Source organism: Aotus nancymaae, unplaced genomic scaffold, assembly GCF_030222135.1.
Source record: "Aotus nancymaae isolate 86718 unplaced genomic scaffold, 86718_ANA_hifiasm-v0.15.2.pri h1tg000016l, whole genome shotgun sequence".
NCBI classification, from domain to species: Eukaryota; Metazoa; Chordata; class Mammalia; order Primates; family Aotidae; genus Aotus; species Aotus nancymaae.
In genome coordinates, this window is record NW_026988428.1 from 760,984 (window position 1) to 782,566 (window position 21,583).

General features: G+C 35.1%; 1 protein-coding gene across 4 annotated transcripts in view; it reads left to right on the top strand.

The window, feature by feature from the left end:
- BLTP3B (bridge-like lipid transfer protein family member 3B) overlaps nt 1–21,064 on the top strand; it is a 90,501-nt gene extending 69,437 nt beyond the window's left edge. For 3 of the 4 annotated variants that reach the window (XM_012469260.3, XM_021675571.2, XM_021675572.2), the window contains 6 exons: nt 4,759–4,901; nt 5,681–5,831; nt 7,875–8,128; nt 8,429–8,537; nt 13,937–14,121; nt 15,669–21,064. In XM_012469260.3, coding sequence (XP_012324683.2) covers nt 4,759–4,901; nt 5,681–5,831; nt 7,875–8,128; nt 8,429–8,537; nt 13,937–14,121; nt 15,669–15,788 — 962 coding nt within the window. In that variant the 3' untranslated portion in view covers nt 15,789–21,064. The other variant, XM_064376822.1, reaches the window with a different exon arrangement.
- The last annotated feature ends 519 nt before the right edge of the window (nt 21,065–21,583 follow it).

Below are 21,583 nucleotides of genomic sequence, written 5' to 3' on the forward strand. Positions count from 1 at the left end.
TATAACAGGTATTATTAATATAAGTACCATAATAGTAGCTACCATTTATTGCCAGGCACTGTCTGTTTTGTTCTGCTATCACAGAATACCACAGACTGGGTAATTTATAAAAAACAGAAGTTTATTTCTTACAGTTCTGGAGGCTGGGAAGTCCAAGATCAAACCTCATCAAATTGTAAAGGTTGCATCTTCTGGAGGGTAAGAGAAGCTGCCTGAAGCCTCTTTTGTAAGGGTCTTAATCCCTTCGTGTAGGGGTCTGCTCTCATGGGCTGATCACCTGTTAAATGCCCCACCTCTTAGTACTATCACTTTGGCAACACATGAATTTTGAAGGGACATATTCAAACCATTGCATGTGCTTAAATAATTTACTTCTTTTAATTTGAATTACAACCCTGTAATAATAGAAGCTAACATTTATTGAGCATTTACTTTGTGTTGATACCATTCTGTATGCTTTGTATATATATTAATGCATTTAATCCTCACAACAATTCTATTAGTAGTATACTGTTATCTTCAGAGAGAGGTTAAATAACTAACTCAAAGTAACACAACTAGTTAGTGGTTTAAATTCAGGTGTTCTGGCTCTAGAGCCTACTGTCTACTATGTACCAAATTGCTTCAACCCTGTGAGGTATAAGTGCTTATTCTTATCCATCTTTTCAGATAAGGAAACTGAGGCTCCTGAAGTTTGAGCGGTTTTCCTATAGTCATATTATTGTACACAGAGCTGGGATTGTCTTTCTTGTTTGTTACTCTTTTTTTTTTTTTTTTTTTTTTTTTGAGATGTAGTTTCATTCTTGTTGCCCAGGCTAGAGTGCAATGGCAGAATATTGCCTCACTTGCAACCTCCGCCTCACTGCAACCTCTACCTGCTGGATTCATGTAGTTCTTTTGCCTCAGCCTCCCAAGTAGCTGGGATTACAGGCACTGGCACCACACCCAGCTAATTTTTTTTTTTCACCATATTGGCCAGGCTGGTCTCAAATTCCTGGTCTCAGGTGATCCTCCCATCTTGGCCTCCCAAATTGCTGGGATTACAGGTGTGAGCCACCATGCCTGGCCTCTCATTTGTTATTTTAAGCTAATATTTACTAGGGACTTACTATAACAGTTACTATTTTAACTATCTTACATATATTTGATCTTCAAATAAATTGAGGTAGGAACTGTTATCTTCATTTTAAAGATGAGACAAACAAAGCCTAGGTAGGTGAGCAGCTTGCCCAAGGTTACACAGCTAGTAAGTGGTAGAGTTTAGCATTTGAACCCAGTTAGTCAGACTTCAAAGTCTGAGCTCTTCTATCTGATGCAAACACGTCTTCTTAAAACAAAATACACCCTTTACACAAGTCAGAGAAAAATCTCTCTACTAGATCTCAGTTTACTTTATCTTGGTGGGAGACACTAGTCAGTTTACCTTATATGATAATATTTAATAAGAACAATAGCAAACATTTGTTGAACCACCCCTAGTCATGCTGCCAAGTGCTGTCAAATATATTAATTTAATCATTGAGACCATTATATGAGGTAGTTATTATTATTGATCACTTTTCTATAGATTTAGAAACTAAAGCTTAGAGAAATAAGATATTTTGTCCAACAGTTATAGCCAGGAAGTAGTAAGAGGCAGATTTGTCAGCTAGCCTGACTGAAGAGCCCAAGTTTTTAACCAACCATTAAGCTATTCTAGCTCCCCAGACTTGGGGAATGTGTACTGTACATAAACAAAAATTCTGAGTCTAACTCTGTTACAATTCATAGCAATCTTCCTTCCAGCATATCATGTGAATGTAGAAGAGGTACTGATATGAGTCATGAAAATCTAGTTTAGATTTGCAGATAGCTCTAGTTCCCCTGGGCCCCCTTTCTGGCTTAAAATCCTACCTTAATAGAGAATTTTTGTCCTGTGATCAAAATATACTTCAAAAACAATGTTCTTGTGGCAGATCAAATCATCAGTGATTTTATTATTTCTAATAATTAAATAATAAGTAAAAATGACTACCAGTCAATGTGGAAAATACAACTACAATATGGAAAATAAAATCACCGAAAAGTCTCACATTCACAAGATGTCAACTGTTACTTTATGAATTTATATATGTACCCATATATTTGTATATTTGCTGTCATATTACATGTTTGGTTTGTAGCCTGCTTTTTATCTTCTGTAAGTATTCTCTAATATTATTTAAACTCCTTTGAAAATATTTTTAAGCTTATATAAAATTGTTTTAAGAATGTACCATGGCCTTTTAAACATTTTCCTGATGTTGGATGTTTAGATTGTTTATAATTTATCAGTTATAAAAGTGCTGTAATTATATTATTGTTCACAAATTTTTGTTTCAATTTTTGATGACTATCTTTGAATAGATTCCAGCAGTAGACTGTTTTTAGGATCCTAGAAAGTGTGGACTTTGTAACATTTTAATGACATACATTCCTGGTTCTTTTGAACAGATACTCTTTTTATGTCAAGGTCATTAATTTTCATTGGAAGGAGACTCTGGCATTTTGTTTTTTTATAAGAAATATATGAATATTCTCTCATTTTAAAAGGAGAATAGGGTGATACTAAGGTCACACCTTCAATTTTTACTCTAGGCATTTCCATATTATCTGGTTTATCTGCTTTTACCATCCACTTTTGGTATATATACTTCCAGGCCTTTATCTATGTATTTGTATATATGTGTGTGGGTGTGTCAGATATATACACAGGTATATGTATACAAAAAGATATGTATGTGTATATGTGCATGTATACATATTTGTGAATGTATGTACATATTTATGAACACACATAGACATACAGCTGGACCATCAGCCTACCTCTGGTCCTCAACTAGTCTTTCCACATCTCTTCATGTCCATTTGCAGTTCATTCTTTATTCTATAGCCAAAATACTCTTTTTTTTTTTTGAGACCGAGTCTCACTCTGTCACTCAGGTTGGACTGCAGTAATGCGATCTCAGCTCACTGCAACCTCCGCCTGCTGGAGTCAAGCGATTCTCCTGCCTCCTCAGCTCCCCAAATAGCTGGGATTACAGGTGTGTGCCACCACATCTGGCTAATTTTTGTATTTTTAGTAGAGATGGGGTTTCACCATATTGGCCAGGCTGGTCTCAAACTTCTGACCTCAGGTGATCCGCCCACCTTGGCCTCCCAAAGTGTTGGGATTACAGCTGTGAGCCACAATGCTTTGCCAGGCAAAATAGTCTTTTAAAAAACACAAGTTTCATGATAACATTTACCACTGTATTGCTGATAACTTATAATTGCTATAAGGCTGTTAAGTTAAAAATTCTTAACATTACTGACAATGCTCTGTGTGATGTGGCTCCAGCTTACTTCTGATGTTTTCCCATGTGCTCATTATACTTCAGATGGATCATAGTTTACTTCAGCCTTTCTGTCACTTTCTTTACTGTGATAAGCTTTTCCATCTCAGTTTGTTGTACCTGTTCCTAGAATGCTCTTTTTCTATTTATTTTATTATTTTTGATATTAATTAGAGTAGTTAAGGACAATTCTTTTGGCTTTTTTTTCCCCATCCATTATTTTATCCAGTCAGTGTTTTTCAGCGTGTCTTTTTGCTCTCCTTACAATTATTCTTTTCCACGTAAATTAAGAAAACATTTTGTTTTAAATTTTTTAAAAGGGGCCAGGCACAATGGCTCACCCCTGTAATCCCAGCACCTTGGCAGGCCAAGGCAGGCAGATCACTCGAGGTCAGGAGTTCGAGACCAGCCTGGCCAACTTGGTGAAACCCTATCTCTACTAAAAATAGAAAAAATTGGCCGAGCATGGTGGTGCGTGCCTGTAATCCCAGATACTTGGGAGGCTGAGGCAGGTGGAGAGTCTGGGTGACGGAGTGAGACTCCGTCTCAAAAAAAAAAAAATTTTTTTAAGGCAATTCTTTTTTTTTTTTTTTGAGATGGGGTCTCACTCTGTCACCCAATCTAGAGTGCAGTGCAGTGGTGCTATCTTGGCTCACTGCAATCTCTACCTCCCGGGCTCAAGTGATCCTCTGCCTCAGCCTCCCGAGGCACAGGGGAGTGCCACTATGTCTGGCTAATTTTTGTGTTTTTGGTAGAGATGGGGCTTTGCTGTGTTGCCCTGGCTGGTCTTGAACTCCTGGGCTCAAGTGATCCTCTCGCCAAAGTGCTGGGATTACAGGCGTGAGCCACTGCACCCAGCCTTTGTTCACTTTAGTGGAAATATTATTTTATCAGAGATGTCTTCTTAACCCCGACAATGTTAGGAATCCCCCATGAAATGCTTTTGTTAGCCCCTCATACTACAACTGTATTTACAGGTATCTTTTCTGGGCCATTTATTTAATAATTTATTGAGCACCTAACACATTGCCAAGCACTAGTTTAGAAGCTGATTTTAAAGTAGTAAATATAATAATAAATTAGGACCTATGTTTTATAGGTCTTTAGGTTTTCTTACCTCATTTTTCTATTAATTCATTTTCATGGCATTTTTAAAAAGTATTGATGGCTACAAAATGTTTTAAAAATTGTTTTTTACCACAGATAATTTGAGAAATATTGAATTATAGCACATTCATTGTTTGCTAACTAATCACAGTCTAATTTTTCTTGGTCCATTTTTTTAAAGGAGGCAGTGCTTGAGAAGGAGTTGAAAGGATAGTCCATTTTTGTTAAATAAGCATGCAATGTTAGATCATGTGCAAAACTGACTTTAATTTATTAAGTTACTTTTGTATTATTTTAGGAAATAAAAAGAACTCAACTACAAATTACCAGAGCACAACAGAAAGTGTGAATGCCAGTGCAAACTTACAGAATTATGGTGAAACTTCTCCAGATGCCATCAGTACAAATTCAGAGGGTGCTCAAGAAAATCATGATGACCTGGTTGGTAGTAATCATTTGAGAGAGATTCTATGAAGAAAAATGCCACCAATTATATTTCATATTTGATATGTACATATTTTGAGACACTCATATAAAATGAATTCTTAGATGGTGGGCAATTCATTTTGCTCCTTTTATTCTTGAAAACGCTTCCCTCCTAATCAATTGTTTTTCCTTTGGTTTTATTTTTCTAAATTTGTTTTATTCATTTTGAGGAGTGGAGGCTCTTTCTTTTTTCTGTCTTGCATTCTATGTTTTTTATTTCTATTTTTTTAGAGACAGGATCTCACTCTGTTGCCCAGGCTGGAGTGCAGAGCTGTGTCCATAGCTCACTGCAACCCTGAACTCCTGGGCTTAAGTGATCTTCCTGCCTCAGCCTCCCAAGTAACTGGGACTATAGGCACACACCACCACACCTGGCTGTTTTAAATTTTTTTGTAGATATGAGGGAGTCTCACTGTGTTGCCCAAGCTAGTGGTTTCTCTTAAGCCCTCCTGATGCAGTGAAATATTCTTATGGAAGACTTGAAAAAGATATTATGTCTAACTTTTAATGAAAATCCTTTTGCAATCCTTGTGACCTAATTTTTTTTTTTAATAAATGAAAGAAAAGGTTTTCACTATAATGTAACAACCATGTTCTATAGGTCACAAGTATATTTTTGGTCTGGAAGGTCACAATTATATTTTTAGAGGGTAATGGTAGTTTTCCTATATTATTTCTTAAAATTTGTTTTGAACTGCTTGGCATACTAATATCATTTATGCAATCATTAATAGATGTCCGTTGTGGTGTTTAAAATTACTGGTGTTAATGGGGAAATTGACATCCGAGGGGAAGATACAGAAATTTGTCTTCAAGTGAATCAGGTGACACCAGACCAGTTAGGAAATATCAGTCTGCGGCATTACCTTTGTAATCGTCCAGTTGGTAAGATTTTTTTTTAATTACTTTTCATATATAGTGGTTTAATATGTTTTAACTTTTTTCTTTTACATATGTCTCATCAGGAGTCCTATCTTGACTATAATTGAATTCAAGGAAAATTACATTTATTTATAATAATAATAATTACTATTTGTAGTTTGTGGTTGTTTTTTCTATAGTATGTGGAGCTTCAATAGGAAGACATGGCATAATAGTTCCATGGCATAAGGGGTAGTAGGGAGGAATGATTTTGACTAAGAAAGTTTTTGTTTTGTTTTATTTTGTCTCCAAAAAAACCTCTTTTTGTTTGAAATTATTTCTGGCTTTACTCCATGGAATGAGAATGTGTGTGTGTGTGTAGATCTAGGTTAAAAAGGCAAAATAAAATCACATTATCCAGTTTATTTGTTGGCAAGTTCTCTTGTTCAGCAAGTTCACTCTTGTTTTTCTTGACATGGGAAAGAATACTAACCATTACCAATTTGTGATTGTTACTTTTACCTTCTATTTTAAAAAATAAAAATACGTGAATTTTGAAATAATTCTTTAGAGTTACATTTGAACTCTTGTATTATTTTCTGGAATGTTAATAAGTAGTAATAACAGTAAGTATAATTCTGTACCTGGAATGGAAGTTTTTTTGGTTTTGTTTTGTTTTTTTAAGATGGGGTTTCACCATGTTGGCCAGGCTGGTCTTGAACTCCTGACCTCAGGTGATCCACCCACCTTGGCCTCCCAAAGTGCTAGGATTACAGGCGTGATGGAATGGAAGTTTTAAGAACAACTCTCCACCTGGAATTGTGAATGGAGACCTATCCTTGGTATAAATAAATACACACATCTTTAGTTTCTTGCAACTCTCCCCCTTTCACAAATATGCATGTATTTGACCTGTTTAAGACTAGTCACACCCATGCTGAAGAAAAATAAAATACCTTTTCATTATGAATTTTTAAAAATCTGTCATGAATTGATACAGCAGTCTTCTTATGGGGACCCATAGGATAAATAACTTTCATACCTCAGAAACTGAAACGGCTTTGCCTTTCCAGGACGAGTTTGTTTTTATCTTATGGCTTATATGAGTTGTGAAACTGATCATATTTTTATCTTTTTTGCTAGGGAGCTCATTTTTGGTCCACCTTTTGGTATAGGAATTTAAATGATGCATTTTGGGTTATTAACCTTACCAACTACCATTCCCTTTTCCCTTCCTTCCTTTTTTCCTTGTCTCCTCATTTTTTATCAGATTATACCATGTGCATATTGCCTGTTACACATTTTGGAACCAAGTAACATAAAATAAATAAGCAAAATAGTTACCATGAGTTCACAAGTAATTTACTTCAGTGATTTCACTAGCAACTTGTATTTTTTAAGTTAGATATCCTACTGGAGCTTCATTGGAATTTTAAAATTTGTTTTTAAACTGTGTGTTTATACCTCTCTACGCCATCTATAAATTTTTTTTGGGAGACAGGGTCCAGGCATAAGTAAATGTAGTTTTACATGCCCACACATACACACACGCTCTTCCCTTATTATAATTTCCGTTTTTGGTTTGCCTTCTAATAGAAACAATTTAATGAGGTCTTCTCTGTTTATTTTTCTGTTATTTAAGGCCCCAGTTTTATGAGGAAACTGCAAAACCTCAGGCTTTTGTTGCTTCTTGAGAAATGGCGTAAGAGTCACTTTAAATATCTAACTTATTTCTGCATCACAGCCACCATTTGAATGTATAGTTAGGTATACAATCAAACACACACTAAGTATCCGAGGTATGTATCACACCAGAGTTATATCATGACATGTTTTTCTTATTATCAAAAAAAACAGAAAATATAGAAAAATCAACATTATTGTAGGAGAAAGTTGCCTTAAAATATTGGAATTAGTGGATGTATGTATATTGTATATGTGCTGTAGAATATCGTTTAAACTCGGGGTAAATAGTAAAACTAGTATTATTTTAATGTACTACATGACACATAATAGTAATATTATTGAACAGTGCTACAAACATTTTTATATGTTCATCTTCCTTAGGTTCCGATCAGAAAGCTGTAATTCATTCCAAATCCTCTCCTGAGATTTCTCTGAGGTTTGAAAGTGGGCCTGGTGCTGTAATACACTCTTTACTTGCAGAAAAAAATGGATTTCTGCAGTGCCACATAGAAAACTTCAGCACTGAGTTTCTTACATCTTCCCTTTTGAATATTCAACATTTTTTGGAAGATGAAACTGTTGCAACAGTAATGCCAATGAAGATACAAGTTTCTAACACAAAAATAAATTTAAAAGTATGTTAATAAATAAGTTTATATTGTCATGTTCCTTTTGCCTACCTGGACTTTCATTCGTGTCTAAGAATGTGCCCTCTCTATAATTTATGTTCTATCAGCATTTATTAAAACAATTTTGTTTGTCTTTTTTGGTAAATGACGTAGAGATCTTTTTTGGAAATTAGGAAATGTCAAAATATAACCAGCAATTTTCTCACTGTATCAGCTGAAACATATAAAGATACATGTTTTATCTTTAACTCATTAAAAATATGACTGGCTAGAGTAACATGGCAATGTTCTTTTTCTTTCCTGTAGGATGACAGTCCCCGGAGTAGTACAGTATCCCTTGAACCAACTCCTGTAACTGTACATATTGATCATCTTGTGGTAGAAAGAAATGATGATGGCTCTTTTCATATTAGAGGTATATATGAGAAACCATTTATTTATTTATTTGTTGTTTTGTTTGTTTGCTTGCTTGTTTGTTTGACAGAGTTTTGACTCTTGTCACCCAGGCTGGAGTGCAATGGGGTGCAATCTCAGCTCACTGCAACCTCCTCATCCCTGGTTCAAGAGACTCTCTTGCCCCAGCCTCCCGAGTAGCTGGGATTACAGGTGCCCATCACCACACCCGACTAATTTTTGTATTTTTAATAGAGATGGAGTTTCACCATGTTGGCCAGGCTGGTCTCAAACTCCTGATCTCAGGTGATCCACCTGCCTCGGCCTCCCAAAGTGCTGGGATTACAGGCGTGAGCCACCATACCCAGCCAATGAAAAAACATTTAAATGAACACCTCAAATTTTGAAGTTAAATTATTTACATACTGATTGTTTCTTTTCACTCATTTATTTTATATGTATGTACATATGCAGCAGTGGAAGATTGAGGGACAACTTCAGTATATTGTAATAAAATATTATCTATATATGTACGGGCCTCTACCCTGGGGAAAAAACCTCATATATGGTTGGCTTAGTACCTGTTGTACACACGTGTTTTGAATGTTGTAGAAAGTGAGAGAGGCCTTCAAGGTCTTACACGTCTCTTGATCTTACTCATGTCTTTCAGTTGATATCTTTCTTCGCTTTATTTCCTACTTATACTCCTTATAATGGAACTTACCTTGCACTTCTCCATCTCTGTGTTCTTACTTGCCTTGTTATTTCTCTTTGGAATTGCTCATCGCTATGTGGATTTCATTCATCCTCTCAATATTGTCTCAAGTTTCTTCTTTATACTCTGATGTATAGTGACGCTTTCTTTATATTCTGATGTGAGTTCTTCCACTTCTTTTGGACTTTTCTGTGCATTAGTGTATTTCCCGTATACTTAGTTTACATTCAATGTTTGTATCTCCACTCTAGTAAGGTCTGTGTCTTACAAGGTGATGTGGGGTAGTGGAAAGAGTGTGAGTCAGTAGACTTAGATGTTTTGGGCTTCACTATTGTAGCTAATTGAAGGACTGATATATACATCTCTTTCATCTCCTATCAAAAGCCTATTTAAATGACAGAAAACATACACTGAAGAATAAAGTCATTAACAGTGCTACAAAAGAAAGGAGACGACAATTGCAGATGTGGGAACAGTTTGTGGGAGACTCTTAACTCAAAGAGTCTTTTCCTCTGTAGTTTGAGAACAACTGGAGTCAGACATAGGAGAAAGGCCAACAGAGATCAAAATTGTAGCTTCGTTACTGATAAAAGCGCAGGTGGAGAGAATAGCTTAGGTATCTGAGTAGCCGGGCTTGCTGCATAGCTCTCTTTCCCAAATGTATTAGCTCCCAGAAATTCAGGTCTGTCTTCTAAAAAGAAAAAGAAAAGAATGCACCCTCTCGGCAGGAGGTACAGCATATACCAAAGCAAGAGACTGAACCACATGTATATATAGTCCTTCAAAAAAAAAAATCATCAATCAGATAAGTCATACCTTCTTCCCGGAGAAGCAGTGAGAAACAGGACCAAGAGAATTCAAGAGGACTACATGATTGAAGTTCCTCCTCAAAAATAGGAGGAATCTCCCCAACAAGATACTGAGGTTGGAATGAGCCCTGAGGCAATAGCATGAATAATATGGGCATTGCTTTTTTGGGATCCTCTCCTGTGCCCCTGCCCGGTAGTAGACTTGAGTAGATTTTGCATATAGAGTAAAATATTGAGGGTAGTTTCTGCAGCTGCTAAGCCCCCAGAAAGGGAATGATTCCCTATCCAATTAACAGACTTGGCATATCTCACCCAGTTGAGCAGCCTTTCCTTTCCCACCATCACTAGAGGTTGGCTATGGCAAATGGAAACAGTATTTATAGGCAAGAAAATGGGATAAACATAAATAAGAAAATAGGAAAACACAAGACATGCAGTAATTCTCAAACATTTGAAAATAATAGTACTAATCAACTTTTATAATTATAAGCTAGAAATACTCTGTAGCTGATTGAGTAGAAAAGGAGCTTGGTGAAAGATAATTGGAATGAATTGAATTGAGAGTCCAGAGATAAACTCTTAACATTAATTGATCTTTGACAAGGCTGGCAAAACAATTCAATGGGGAAAAGAACAGCCTTTCCACAAGTGGTGATGGAATCACCAGATATCCACATGAAGAAGGCTGAACTTCTTCCTTATACAGGCGTACTTTAGATATACTGCAGATCGGGTTCCAGACCGGCACAATGAAGTGAGTATCACAATAAAGCAAGTCACACAAAGTTTTCAGTTTACCAGTGCATATGAAAGTCATATTTACACTATTATTATGACTAAAAAATGTACATAGCTTAATTTAAAAATTCTTGATTGCTGGTCAGGCACAGTGGCTCACACCTGTAATCCAGCACTTTGGGAGGCTGAGGTGGGTGGATCACCTAAGGTCGGGAGTTTAAGACCAGCCTGGCCAACATGGCAAAACCCCTGTCTACAAAAAATACAAAAATTAGCTGGGTGTGGTGGCACACATCTGTAATCTCAGCTACCTGGGAGGCTGAGGCAGGAGAATTGCTAGAACCCAGCAGGCGGAGGTTGGAGTGAGCCGAGATTGCGCGATTGCTAAAAACTGCTAATGATCATCCAAACCTTCAGTGAGTCATAATCTTTTTGCTTGTGGAGGGTCTTGATGGCTGCTGACTGATGACAGTCATGGTTGCTGAAGGTTGGGGTAGCTGTGGCAATTTCTTAAACCAACAGTGTTCAATTTATCTGTTATCTTTTGTTGCCTGTGCCTTGACAGTCCTATATAGGAATCCATGGCCAAATCTGAGATCATAATATTTTCTCATGTTTTATTTGAAGAATGTTACAGAATTAGCGATTCATTATAGCTCTTTAACGCAAATATATCAATTTTTGTTTTTGATGTGTGGGTAAGGATTAAAGAGACATGGATTTATTTCTGGATTCTTAATTCTGTTCCACTTGTCTGTCTTTGATACTACCACAGTCTTGATTACCAGCTTGCTTTGGAGTTAGTTTTGAAATTGGAAGATGTGAGTCATCCAACTTTTTTGTACCTTTTCAATACTTTTTTTACTCTTTTGGGTCCCTTGCAATTCCATATGAATTTTAACATCAGCGTGATAATTTCTAAAGCAGCCAGCTCAACTTCTGATAGGGATTGCTTTAAAGCTGTAGATAAGTTTGAGGATTATTGCCATCTTAACAACATTAAGTCTTCCAATCCATGAACAGTGGGATTTTTTTCCATATATTTAGATCGTCTTTTATTTCTTCCAACAATATTTTATAGTTTTCAAAGTATAGTAAGTTTTGTGCTTCTTTTGTTAAGTTTATTCATACTCTTTTTCACAGTATTTTAAATGGAATTGTTTTCTTTCATTTGTGGATTCTTTATTACACATTATAAAAATATAGTTATTTTTGTATATTGATTTTATATCCTGCAACCTCACTGAACTTGATTAGTCCCAGTAGTTTTTTAGTTGTTTCCTTAAGTTTTTTTCTACATGCAAGATTATATCTAATAGAGATAATTTTACTTTTTCCTTTCCAATCTGAATGTCTTTTATTGTTTTTCTTGCCCAGTTGCACTGGTTAGAACCTCTAAGACAATGTTGAATAGAAGTGACAATAATAGACAGCCTTGTCTGGTTTCTGATTTTGGCCAATAGGAAAAGAGTCTAGTCTTTCACCATTAAGTATGATATTAGATGCGGGATGTTTATACAGGATGACCTTTTATTAGATTGAGGAAGTTCCCTTCTATTTCTAATTTACTGAGTGTTTTTACCCTGAAAAGATATTAGATTTTATCAAATGCTTTTTCTGCATCTATTGAGATGATCATGTGGGTTTTGCCTTTTATTCTGTTGATATGATATATTACATTAGTTAATTTTTGATGATAGATATATTTGCATGCCTGAGACAAATCCCAGTTGACCCTGCTTTATAGTTATGTTTGTATATTGCTCGGTTCAGTTTGCTAACATTTTGTTGACAATTATGTACATATTCATCAGCATATTGGTCTTAGTTTTCTTGTGTTTTTTTTTTTTTTTTTTTTTTTTTGGTCTAGACTTGCTATCAAGGTGATAGTGCCTTCATAGAAAGTTTGGGAATGTTCGGATTTTTAGAAGAGCTTTTAAAGATTTAATATTATTCTTTAAATGTTTGATAGAATTCACCAGTAGAGCCACCTGGGCCTGGGCTTTTCTTTGTGGGTAATTTTATGATTATTGATTCAGTCTCTCCCAGCTAAAAGTCTGTTGACATTGTCTTTTGAGTCTATTTGGGTAGTTTATCTCTTTCTAAGAATTTGTCTACTTCATCTAAGTTACATAGTTGTTGTTGTTGTTGTTGTTGTTGTTGTTGTTGTTGTTGAGACAGTCTCGCTTTGTCACCTAGGCTGGAGTGCAGTGGTGTGATCTTGGCTCATTACAATCTCTACCTCCAGGTTCAAGTGATTCTCCTGTCTCAGCCTCCCAAGTAGCTGGAGCTACAGGTGCATACCACCATGCCTGGCTAATTTTTGTATTTTTAGTAGAGATGGGGTTTCACTGTTGGCCAGGCTAGTCTTGAACTCCTGACCTCAGGTGATCTGCCTCTCTCGTCTCTGCCTCCCAAAGTGCTGGGATTATAGGTGTGAGCCACCATGCCCAGCCTTAAGTTATATAATTATTTTTTAATTTTAATTTTTACTTTTTACAGAGTCAGGTCTTGCTGCATTGTCCAGGCTGATCTCCATCTCCTGGCCTCAAGCAATTCTTCCAGCTAGGCCTTCCAAAGTTCTGGGATTACAGGCGTGAGCCACTGTGTCTGTCCTAAGTTATCTAATTATTGACATACTGTTGTTTATAGTATTCCTTTATAGTATTTTTTTTTTTTTTTATCTCTGTAAGGTTGGTAGAATGTCACTTCTTTCATTTCTGATTCTAGTAATTTCTTTTTCTTGGTCAATCTAACTAAAGGTTTATTTATTAGTTAATTAAATCATAAGCCTTTAAATCTATTAAATCTAACAAACCTTTAGTATAAACATAATAAATTATGTAATTATGTAACTTAGATGAAATTGACAAATTCTTAGGAAGAATTCTTAGAAAGAAAAGTTTATTTAGTTGACCTAAAGAAACTATTTATTTAGATCTTTTAGCTTCATTGATCTTTTGGTTTATTTAGATCCTTTCATTTCATTGATCTTTTCAGAGAATGAGCTTTTGGTTTTATTGTTTTTTTATGTCATACTGCTATCCTCATATTAATATACATGGATATTTATTTTTAAATTAGATTCTCACAACTGAACTTTTAAAGATTTGTCAAGTATTTGGAAATGTTATCTGAGCATGTTATTTATTTAATCAGATTCTCACATTCTTAACACTGGAAATGATGTGAAAGAAAATGTCAAAAGCGATTCAGTGCTGCTGACGAGTGGAAGGTATGATCTGAAGAAACAGTGCAGTGTCACTCAAGCCACTCAGACAAGTCCTTGGCCTTCTCAGTCAGCTAACTTTCCTGAGTGCTCCTCTGACTTTACGAGGGAACAGGTAATGGGAAGTCTAATTCAGATTCAGTTTTAGCAATTAAATCATTAAATATTAAGATACTGATAGTGAAATCATTGTTTACTTATTTAAGTAAAAAGTACCGAGTGCTTGTTCTTGTGCCCAGGTGCTGTGCTAGTTGCTATGGTTATAGTGTTGAGCAAGATAAAGAAAAATTTAGTGCTTTCTGCCTTCCTCCAGTGCTGTCTTAGTATTTTTGTGATTTTTCCTCGTAGATTCTTTTTTATTTAAAAAATCAATTAATATTCAAGTGTACATACTATATAATTTTACTTAATTGTTTAACAAAATTCTTTCATACTGCTATATTTGTTTAATATTTATTTTTAATGGCTGAGTATTATGGTTTTGGGTGTGCTATCATTTCTGAAACTTCCTCTAAACATTTATTAACATTCATGTTGCTTCTGAGTTTTTTTTTTTTTTTTGCCATTATAAAGAAACAGAATGTTCAGCAGAGTTTTAATCTGTATGATACAACCATATAATGAGTTAATTCATTTGTTCAGTGAGGATTTATTCAATGCCAACTCTGAGCTAGGGATATAGAATGGAATAGTATATGACCCCTAACTATTGAAGAACTCAAAGTCTAGTGGAACAAGAGTGTTCAATTGATAGTCACAACATACTGTGTGAGATGCTATACTACAGATGAAGGAAAGTATAGGAAACTACCTCACTTGGTCTATAAGGCAAGAATTCTTAAGCTAGAACTAGAGGAAGTTTGAGAACTATTTGAAATTAACTGCGTATATTTTAATGTATCTGTGTAATGCAGATTTTATCATATCTCCATAATTAGGAATGGCTATGTTTGCTCTAATATATTTGCTCTAATATAGCCATTCCTAGTTATGAGGGAATGGCTCTAAGAGGATCAAATAATTTAACTAAGTCTTAAACGGGTGGCAGAGGAGACCTATTGGCCATCTAGATGAAAATGTCTGATGACATGTTCAGAATTTGAGTCTGGAGCTCAAGAGAGAGGTTTGTGCTAGGTGAGTCTATTTATGATAGTTGGAGCCATGGGAGTAGATGAGATCATCCAAGAAAGTGACTCATGACAAGAGAAGACCCAGTAATGGAACTAACAGAATGTCAAATTTTAAGACTTTTTAAAAAGTAGAAGAAAAGATGAAAAGGGCATACATAGATTAAAAGGGATAAATATGAAACAGCTGTGACATAAAAGTCAAAAAAGGAGAGAGGTTGAGAAGGTAGGGGTAGTTCAGCAATGTCTAAAGCCATAGAGAGGTCCTGGAAAATTCATATGAAACAAAGTCACTATTAGACTTGGAAATTAGGAGTTAGTGTTTTGTATTACTGGGTCAAAGCATGGGAACATTTTTTAAGTCTTGATGTATATTTCCAAATATTGTCTCAAAGCAATTTTCAGCTTAAGTGCACCCTCACCAGCATTGGACATTTTTACTATCCCAAGTGTCATGCCTTTGGATACTGTATAGTCTGTATTTCCTGAAATGATTAAATTATCTTATCCCCACCCCAACCATTTATCATTTCAGCTCATGGAAGAGAATGAATTTCTTAAACAGGAACTGGCTAAAGCTAAAATGGCTCTTGCAGAGGCTCACTTGGAAAAAGATGCGCTTCTTCATCATATAAAGAAGATGACAATTGAATAACGGGAGTGGCAGTCAAAACTCAAATTATAGCTCTGGAGTAGGAAGGTTATATTTATAATCTGGATGTTACCAGTTAGGGGAAGACTTTCATTTTCATGAAAAGATGATAAAACAAAATGGAATGTGATAAAGTGGTGACTATTCCAAAGCTAGTTTAGAAGGTATTAGGTACGAGCATTACAATCTTTTGGTTGTTCTGTGTTTGGGGGCTTAACCCTCTTTTAAACTGGTGTGATCTAGGGAAGTCAACACATACTGTAAAGTAATTACATGCCTAAGGAAAAGATGTCATTTCCTAATTTTGATATCTCATTGTAGGCATTTTTTTTAAATGAAAAAGGAAAACCTCTTGTGTTCACACAGATTGCTGAATTGATTTATCAATATTTGTTAATAATTTACTATTATTTACACAGATTCAAATGCTTTTATGGCTAATGTAAAATGAAAAGAGGCTTACATTTTAAATGTTATTAAAATTGTGTACTTAAATCTATAATTACTGTAAAAAGCCCAATCAGATTAATAAATTATATAATTGTTGAGTTTGAAAACTCTGGAAAATCATCACCCTACTGAACTTTTAAATATCTTGAAAATGTGAAAAAAATTCACTTTAAATAATGGGTACATTGTATAAGTGGAAGCTATAATTTTCAACAAAAAGGTGGTACAAATGTAAAAATAAAAAGCACAAACTGTACAAAAGCAAAATACTAGAGTATATGGCCAAGTGATTTAAAAAGCATTACTTGTACATTCCTTTAAACATTTATTGTTAGAAGTAAAAGAGTAATTTATCCTGCTAACTTTGGCAGCATTTGTAACTATAAAAATTTTGATTAGTACTATTTATATTAATTTCTTTACCTTCATTTTTCCTCTTTAAGAAGTTGTTTTTGGAAAATTATTTTTCCTTGCACATAAGACAATTTTATACCATTCTTATAGTATCATATTAGGTGGGTGTTTGCACATACTGAATTTATAAAGCTAGTTTTGAATAAAGCTCTATGTGAGAGAGAGATATATACACATACACAGTCTTCTATAATAAGAGTCGTTGGTGAATTTTGAATTCTATTTTGTTAGGAATTAAGGTTGAAATCAACATGAAAGAATCTCAATCATGCATTATAAAATAAAAGTACATAGGTGATAAGAAACAGAGACTTTTAGAGATTTAAAATATATTTCTGATAGAATTAAACTAAGTGGTGTCTATTTTAAAATTCACATGCTTAAATATATCCAAGATAGAAGATGAAATAGCTGGACTACTCTTTCTTTAAGATACTTGAAAATTTTAAACCACATTGTGATACTTTATGGTGCTTTGCGTGTTTGGCATGACATACATAGTAGTCCTTATATCTTAAGTGCTTGGGGGGAAAATACATATTTCATTTACATTAAATTTTGGAGTGATTTAGGCTTTATTGAAAACAGTACTGGCCTTTTTTCTTCCCTTCTCCAGGATCCATTTTCATTGACATTATTTAAAATATACAGGCACTGTTTTGGGTACTATGGATAGAGCCAAGAACAAATTGATAATGTTTTACCTTGGGGTATTCAAAATATCATAATAAGACATGTTATTCTAAAACTATATAATAGCCTTAGATTAAATGTGCAAAGGTCTAATTAAAGATTTAAAATGTATAGCTTATGTCCTTAGAAGAGAACATTTTATTTTTAGTTATACATTCAGCAAAAACAGTTTATTATGGAAAAGAAGGGTTGATGGGACATTAACTTCTTCAGAGCTAACATTGTTTCTCAAGATTGACCTATTCTATATAAATTTAAATTTTTCTGTGGTATATTGTAATTGCTTATTGTTATAGAAGCTGAATGCCTTCCTTACTACTTTTAAATTTATTTGGTCTTCCCAAGGAAATCATACAAACAGTAGAGATTATGATGATCTGAGCATTCTCTGTGCTTATTTTGATTTTTTTTTTAATTTATAAGGAGTACTATTTTTATAGATGTTTAAAATTTATTAAACACTCTATTCTGAGAAGGAGGTATTATTCAAATGTTAGAAGTTTCCCTAAGGCTTAGAAAGGACAAGTAACTTGACTGAAATCACAATTAGTAATGTGATTTTTGGACTTAAAGCCTAGTCATATGCTTTTATTATAGCTTAGTCATTAATTCACACATTTTCTCTTATCTTTTTTATCTTTTAAAGATGACCATAAAACTTTAAATTGTGTATGCACATCTATGTAGGAGGTATATGTTACCCTGTTAGTGTTATTCAAACTGCCTAAAAGACAGCAGGATGATTTTTGTTAAAGTTAACCCCAAACTATTTAGCAGTGTGAGAAATACAGGAAAAACCTGATAATTGACTTACCAGCATTCTTTTTTTAAAAAATTACATAATTTAGATATAAAGTTGTCATGTTCTGGAATTAAAAAAAAAAAATCTCTAGCTGAGACATGTTAACGATTAGGAGATGAAAATGGTAATTGTGCTTTACTTTTTATTTTTTGTTTACTTCTGAGTTTTTTGAAGTTTTTTTGTTTTCTATATTTTTAAGTAAAAATTATATATTTATGGTGTACAACATGTATACATTGTGGAATGGCTAAATCAAGCTGTTTGTCGTATTACATATTTTTTTGTAGCAAGAACACTTAAAATTTTGTAACAGTTTTCAAGTATACAACATATTGTTATTAACTGTAATCACCTGATGTACAGTAGATCTCTTGAACTTATATTTACTAACTGCAGTTTTGTGTCCTTTTACAGACATCTCCTGCTTCCCCAACCCCATAGCCTCTGATAACCGGAATTTTACTCTCCATCCCATGAAGTTAACTTTTTTTGCACTCCATTAAGTGAGATCATGTAACATTTGGCATTTGTCTTTGTGTGCCTGGCTTATTTCACTTAACACAGTGGTTCCCCATGTAGCTGGGACCACAGGTGTGTGCCACCACACCCAGATTTGTCCATGTTGTCAGAAATGACAGAATTTCCATTTTTAAAAATGTTGAATAGTATTCTTTTGTGCATATTTTCTACATTTGCTTTATCCATCAATCATTGATGGACAGTTAAATTAATTCTCTATCTTTGCTATTGTGAGTAATGCTGCAGTGAACATGGGATTGCAGATGTGTCTTTCACATACTGATTTAATTTCCTTTGAACGTAAATAGTGGATCATATGGTAGTTCTATTTTTTTAATGTTTTGAGGACCCTCCGTACTGTTTTCCATAATGGCTATAATAATTTACATTGCCAATAGTGTACAAAGCTTTTATTTTCTCTGCATCCTCTCCAACACTTCTCTTTTGTCTTTTTGATAATAGTCATTCTAACAGGTCTTATTACAGTAGCTTTGTAGTAGGCTTTCTGTGCTTTGTTTTTAATTTCATGTATGTGAAAAACATTGGGTATTTTTAAATTTTTTTCTTTTCTCACCTTATCCTAGAACTTGAGTCTGGGCATAGTGGCGCATGCATGTAATCTCAGCACTTTGGGAGGCCAAGATAGGCAGATCACTTGAGGTCAGGAGTTCGAGACCAGCCTGACAAGCATGGTGAAACCGCATTTCTATTAAAAATACAAAAATTAGCTGAGTGTGATAGCACACGCCTGTAGTCTGAGCCAATCGGGAGGCTGAGGCAGGAGAATCGTTTGAATCTGGGAAGCAGAGGTTGCAGTGAGCTGAGATTGTGCCACTGCACTCCAGCCTGGGTGACAGAGTGAGACTCCGTCTCAAAAAAAAGAACTTGAAAATTCCCCCATATATACTAGTTGGGGGTGAAGCATTATTTCTAGTTAAGTCATGTAAGAATGACTGTGTATGACCAAAGGCAAATACGTATGGAAAAAATTAAATTTTTTCATGGGTTTTTATTTAATACATGCCAGTAGGGGAGTTAGGAGTTATACTTTCTCTTTAACAAGGTTGTGTTAACCTACAGTCTAATCAAGACATCTTATCCCAGTGAATGCCACCACCATTCACCCTAGTTCCCAAACTGGTAACATAGAAATCATCTTAAGACATCTTGCTCTTCTTATCACTTCATCATCAAGTCTTGTCATTTTTACCTTGTAAACATCTCTCAAATTTGTCTACTTCACTTCTCACCACTCCCTAATCTAAGCTACCATCAACACCTTTTGTCTGTATGACTGCAGTTGTCTCCTAACCGGTCTTCCTGCAGCGACTCTGGCCCTCCCTGTATTCACTCTACTACAGGCAGAATGCTTTTTGTTTAAAGTGCAATTTTAATCAAGACAACCCACCTACCCCAACTTGTACCTCTAGCTTAAAACACTTCAGTGGCTTTTTATTGTCCTTACGATGAAAAGAAAATATTTTATGTGACCTTATAGGTTAAATATATTAGGGCCACTATCTATAGTGTATTTCCAAGCATTGAAATAATTGCTGTCTCAGTGGCTGGCACATCACCTAAAAAACACTCAATAGAGGTTACCTATTCTTGTTCCCATTTAGCCTCATTATGTACCAGGTTTTACTTACTGACACCTTCATTGTCCTTTAAGTATTTGGAATGAGAATTACAGTGCTTCATTCAGCATAAGACTTTTGTCATGCTGTTTCTTTGGCTTGAAATATCTATCCCGGGCTGGGCGTGGTGGCTCACGCCTGTAATCCCAGCACTTTGGGAGGCCGAGGCGGGTGGATCACGAGGTCAAGAGATCGAGACCATCCTGGTCAACATGGTGAAACCCCGTCTACTAAAAATACAAAAAATTAGCTGGGCACGGTGGCGCATGCCTGTAATCCCAGCTACTCAGGAGGCTGAGGCAGGAGAATTGCCTGAACCCAGGAGGTGGAGGTTGCGGTGAGCCGAGATCGCGCCATTGCAGTCCAGCCTGGGTAACAAAAGCGAAACTCCGTCTCCAAAAAAAAAAAAAAAAAAAAAATATCCCGTCCCATTGCCTAATTAATTCCTGTTTGTCTTTCAGATCTTAGCTAGTTCATCACTTCCTCAGGGAAGCATTCCCTAATTTCTGTCACAGAGTAAGACCCACTGTTATACGTCTCACCTGACCACTTACCTCTACTTAGCATTTAACTTGTGTAATTTTTTATGTATTGGTTTGATTAATGTCAGAACCACTAGATTGTAAACTCGATGAGGACAGGAATTTTGTTTCTGTGATTGTCATTGTTCAGCTTTGTATTTTTTATGCCTCATACAGTGCCTGGCACATAGTAGGTGCTCAATAACTTTATTGAAAGAATAAAATGAATGGATGAGGTATCAAGGATGTTTTTCAGATATTAAATTCTTCCTTTCAGTTGGATTGAAGGGAGATGGAACACAGAAAAGTAGTTGCTGGTAGTTATTAAAAGGGGACAAACTTCTTGAATCCAAAGGGGAAAAAAAGATGGGAGGGTGAAGTGGGAATATTTACCATACTGTGGGCTTCTGGATTTTGAATATGTGAAGTTGTAGTTGATTTATCACAAAACAAAATTAGCATATCACTTCATGGTACTACAATGCCAGAATGTCATCTAGCTTTGATTGTAACATATGATGTTGTGACTGTTGAGATCTGCCAGTATTCTCAGTTAAACAGATGGAAGTAAGTCCAAAAGAGTAGTGGCTAAAGTAGTTTCTCTTTGGGAAGTTGACTAATACTCAGAATTAATTTCAGTTATGCCTAGTTCCTTAAGGTGCAAACAATCCCCTTTTAGTCTCAACTTTGAAGTGCTATAGAAAGTAAATTTTGAGCTATGTTTCAGTTTTCCTTTTGAATATATAAAATACCAAAAGTTAG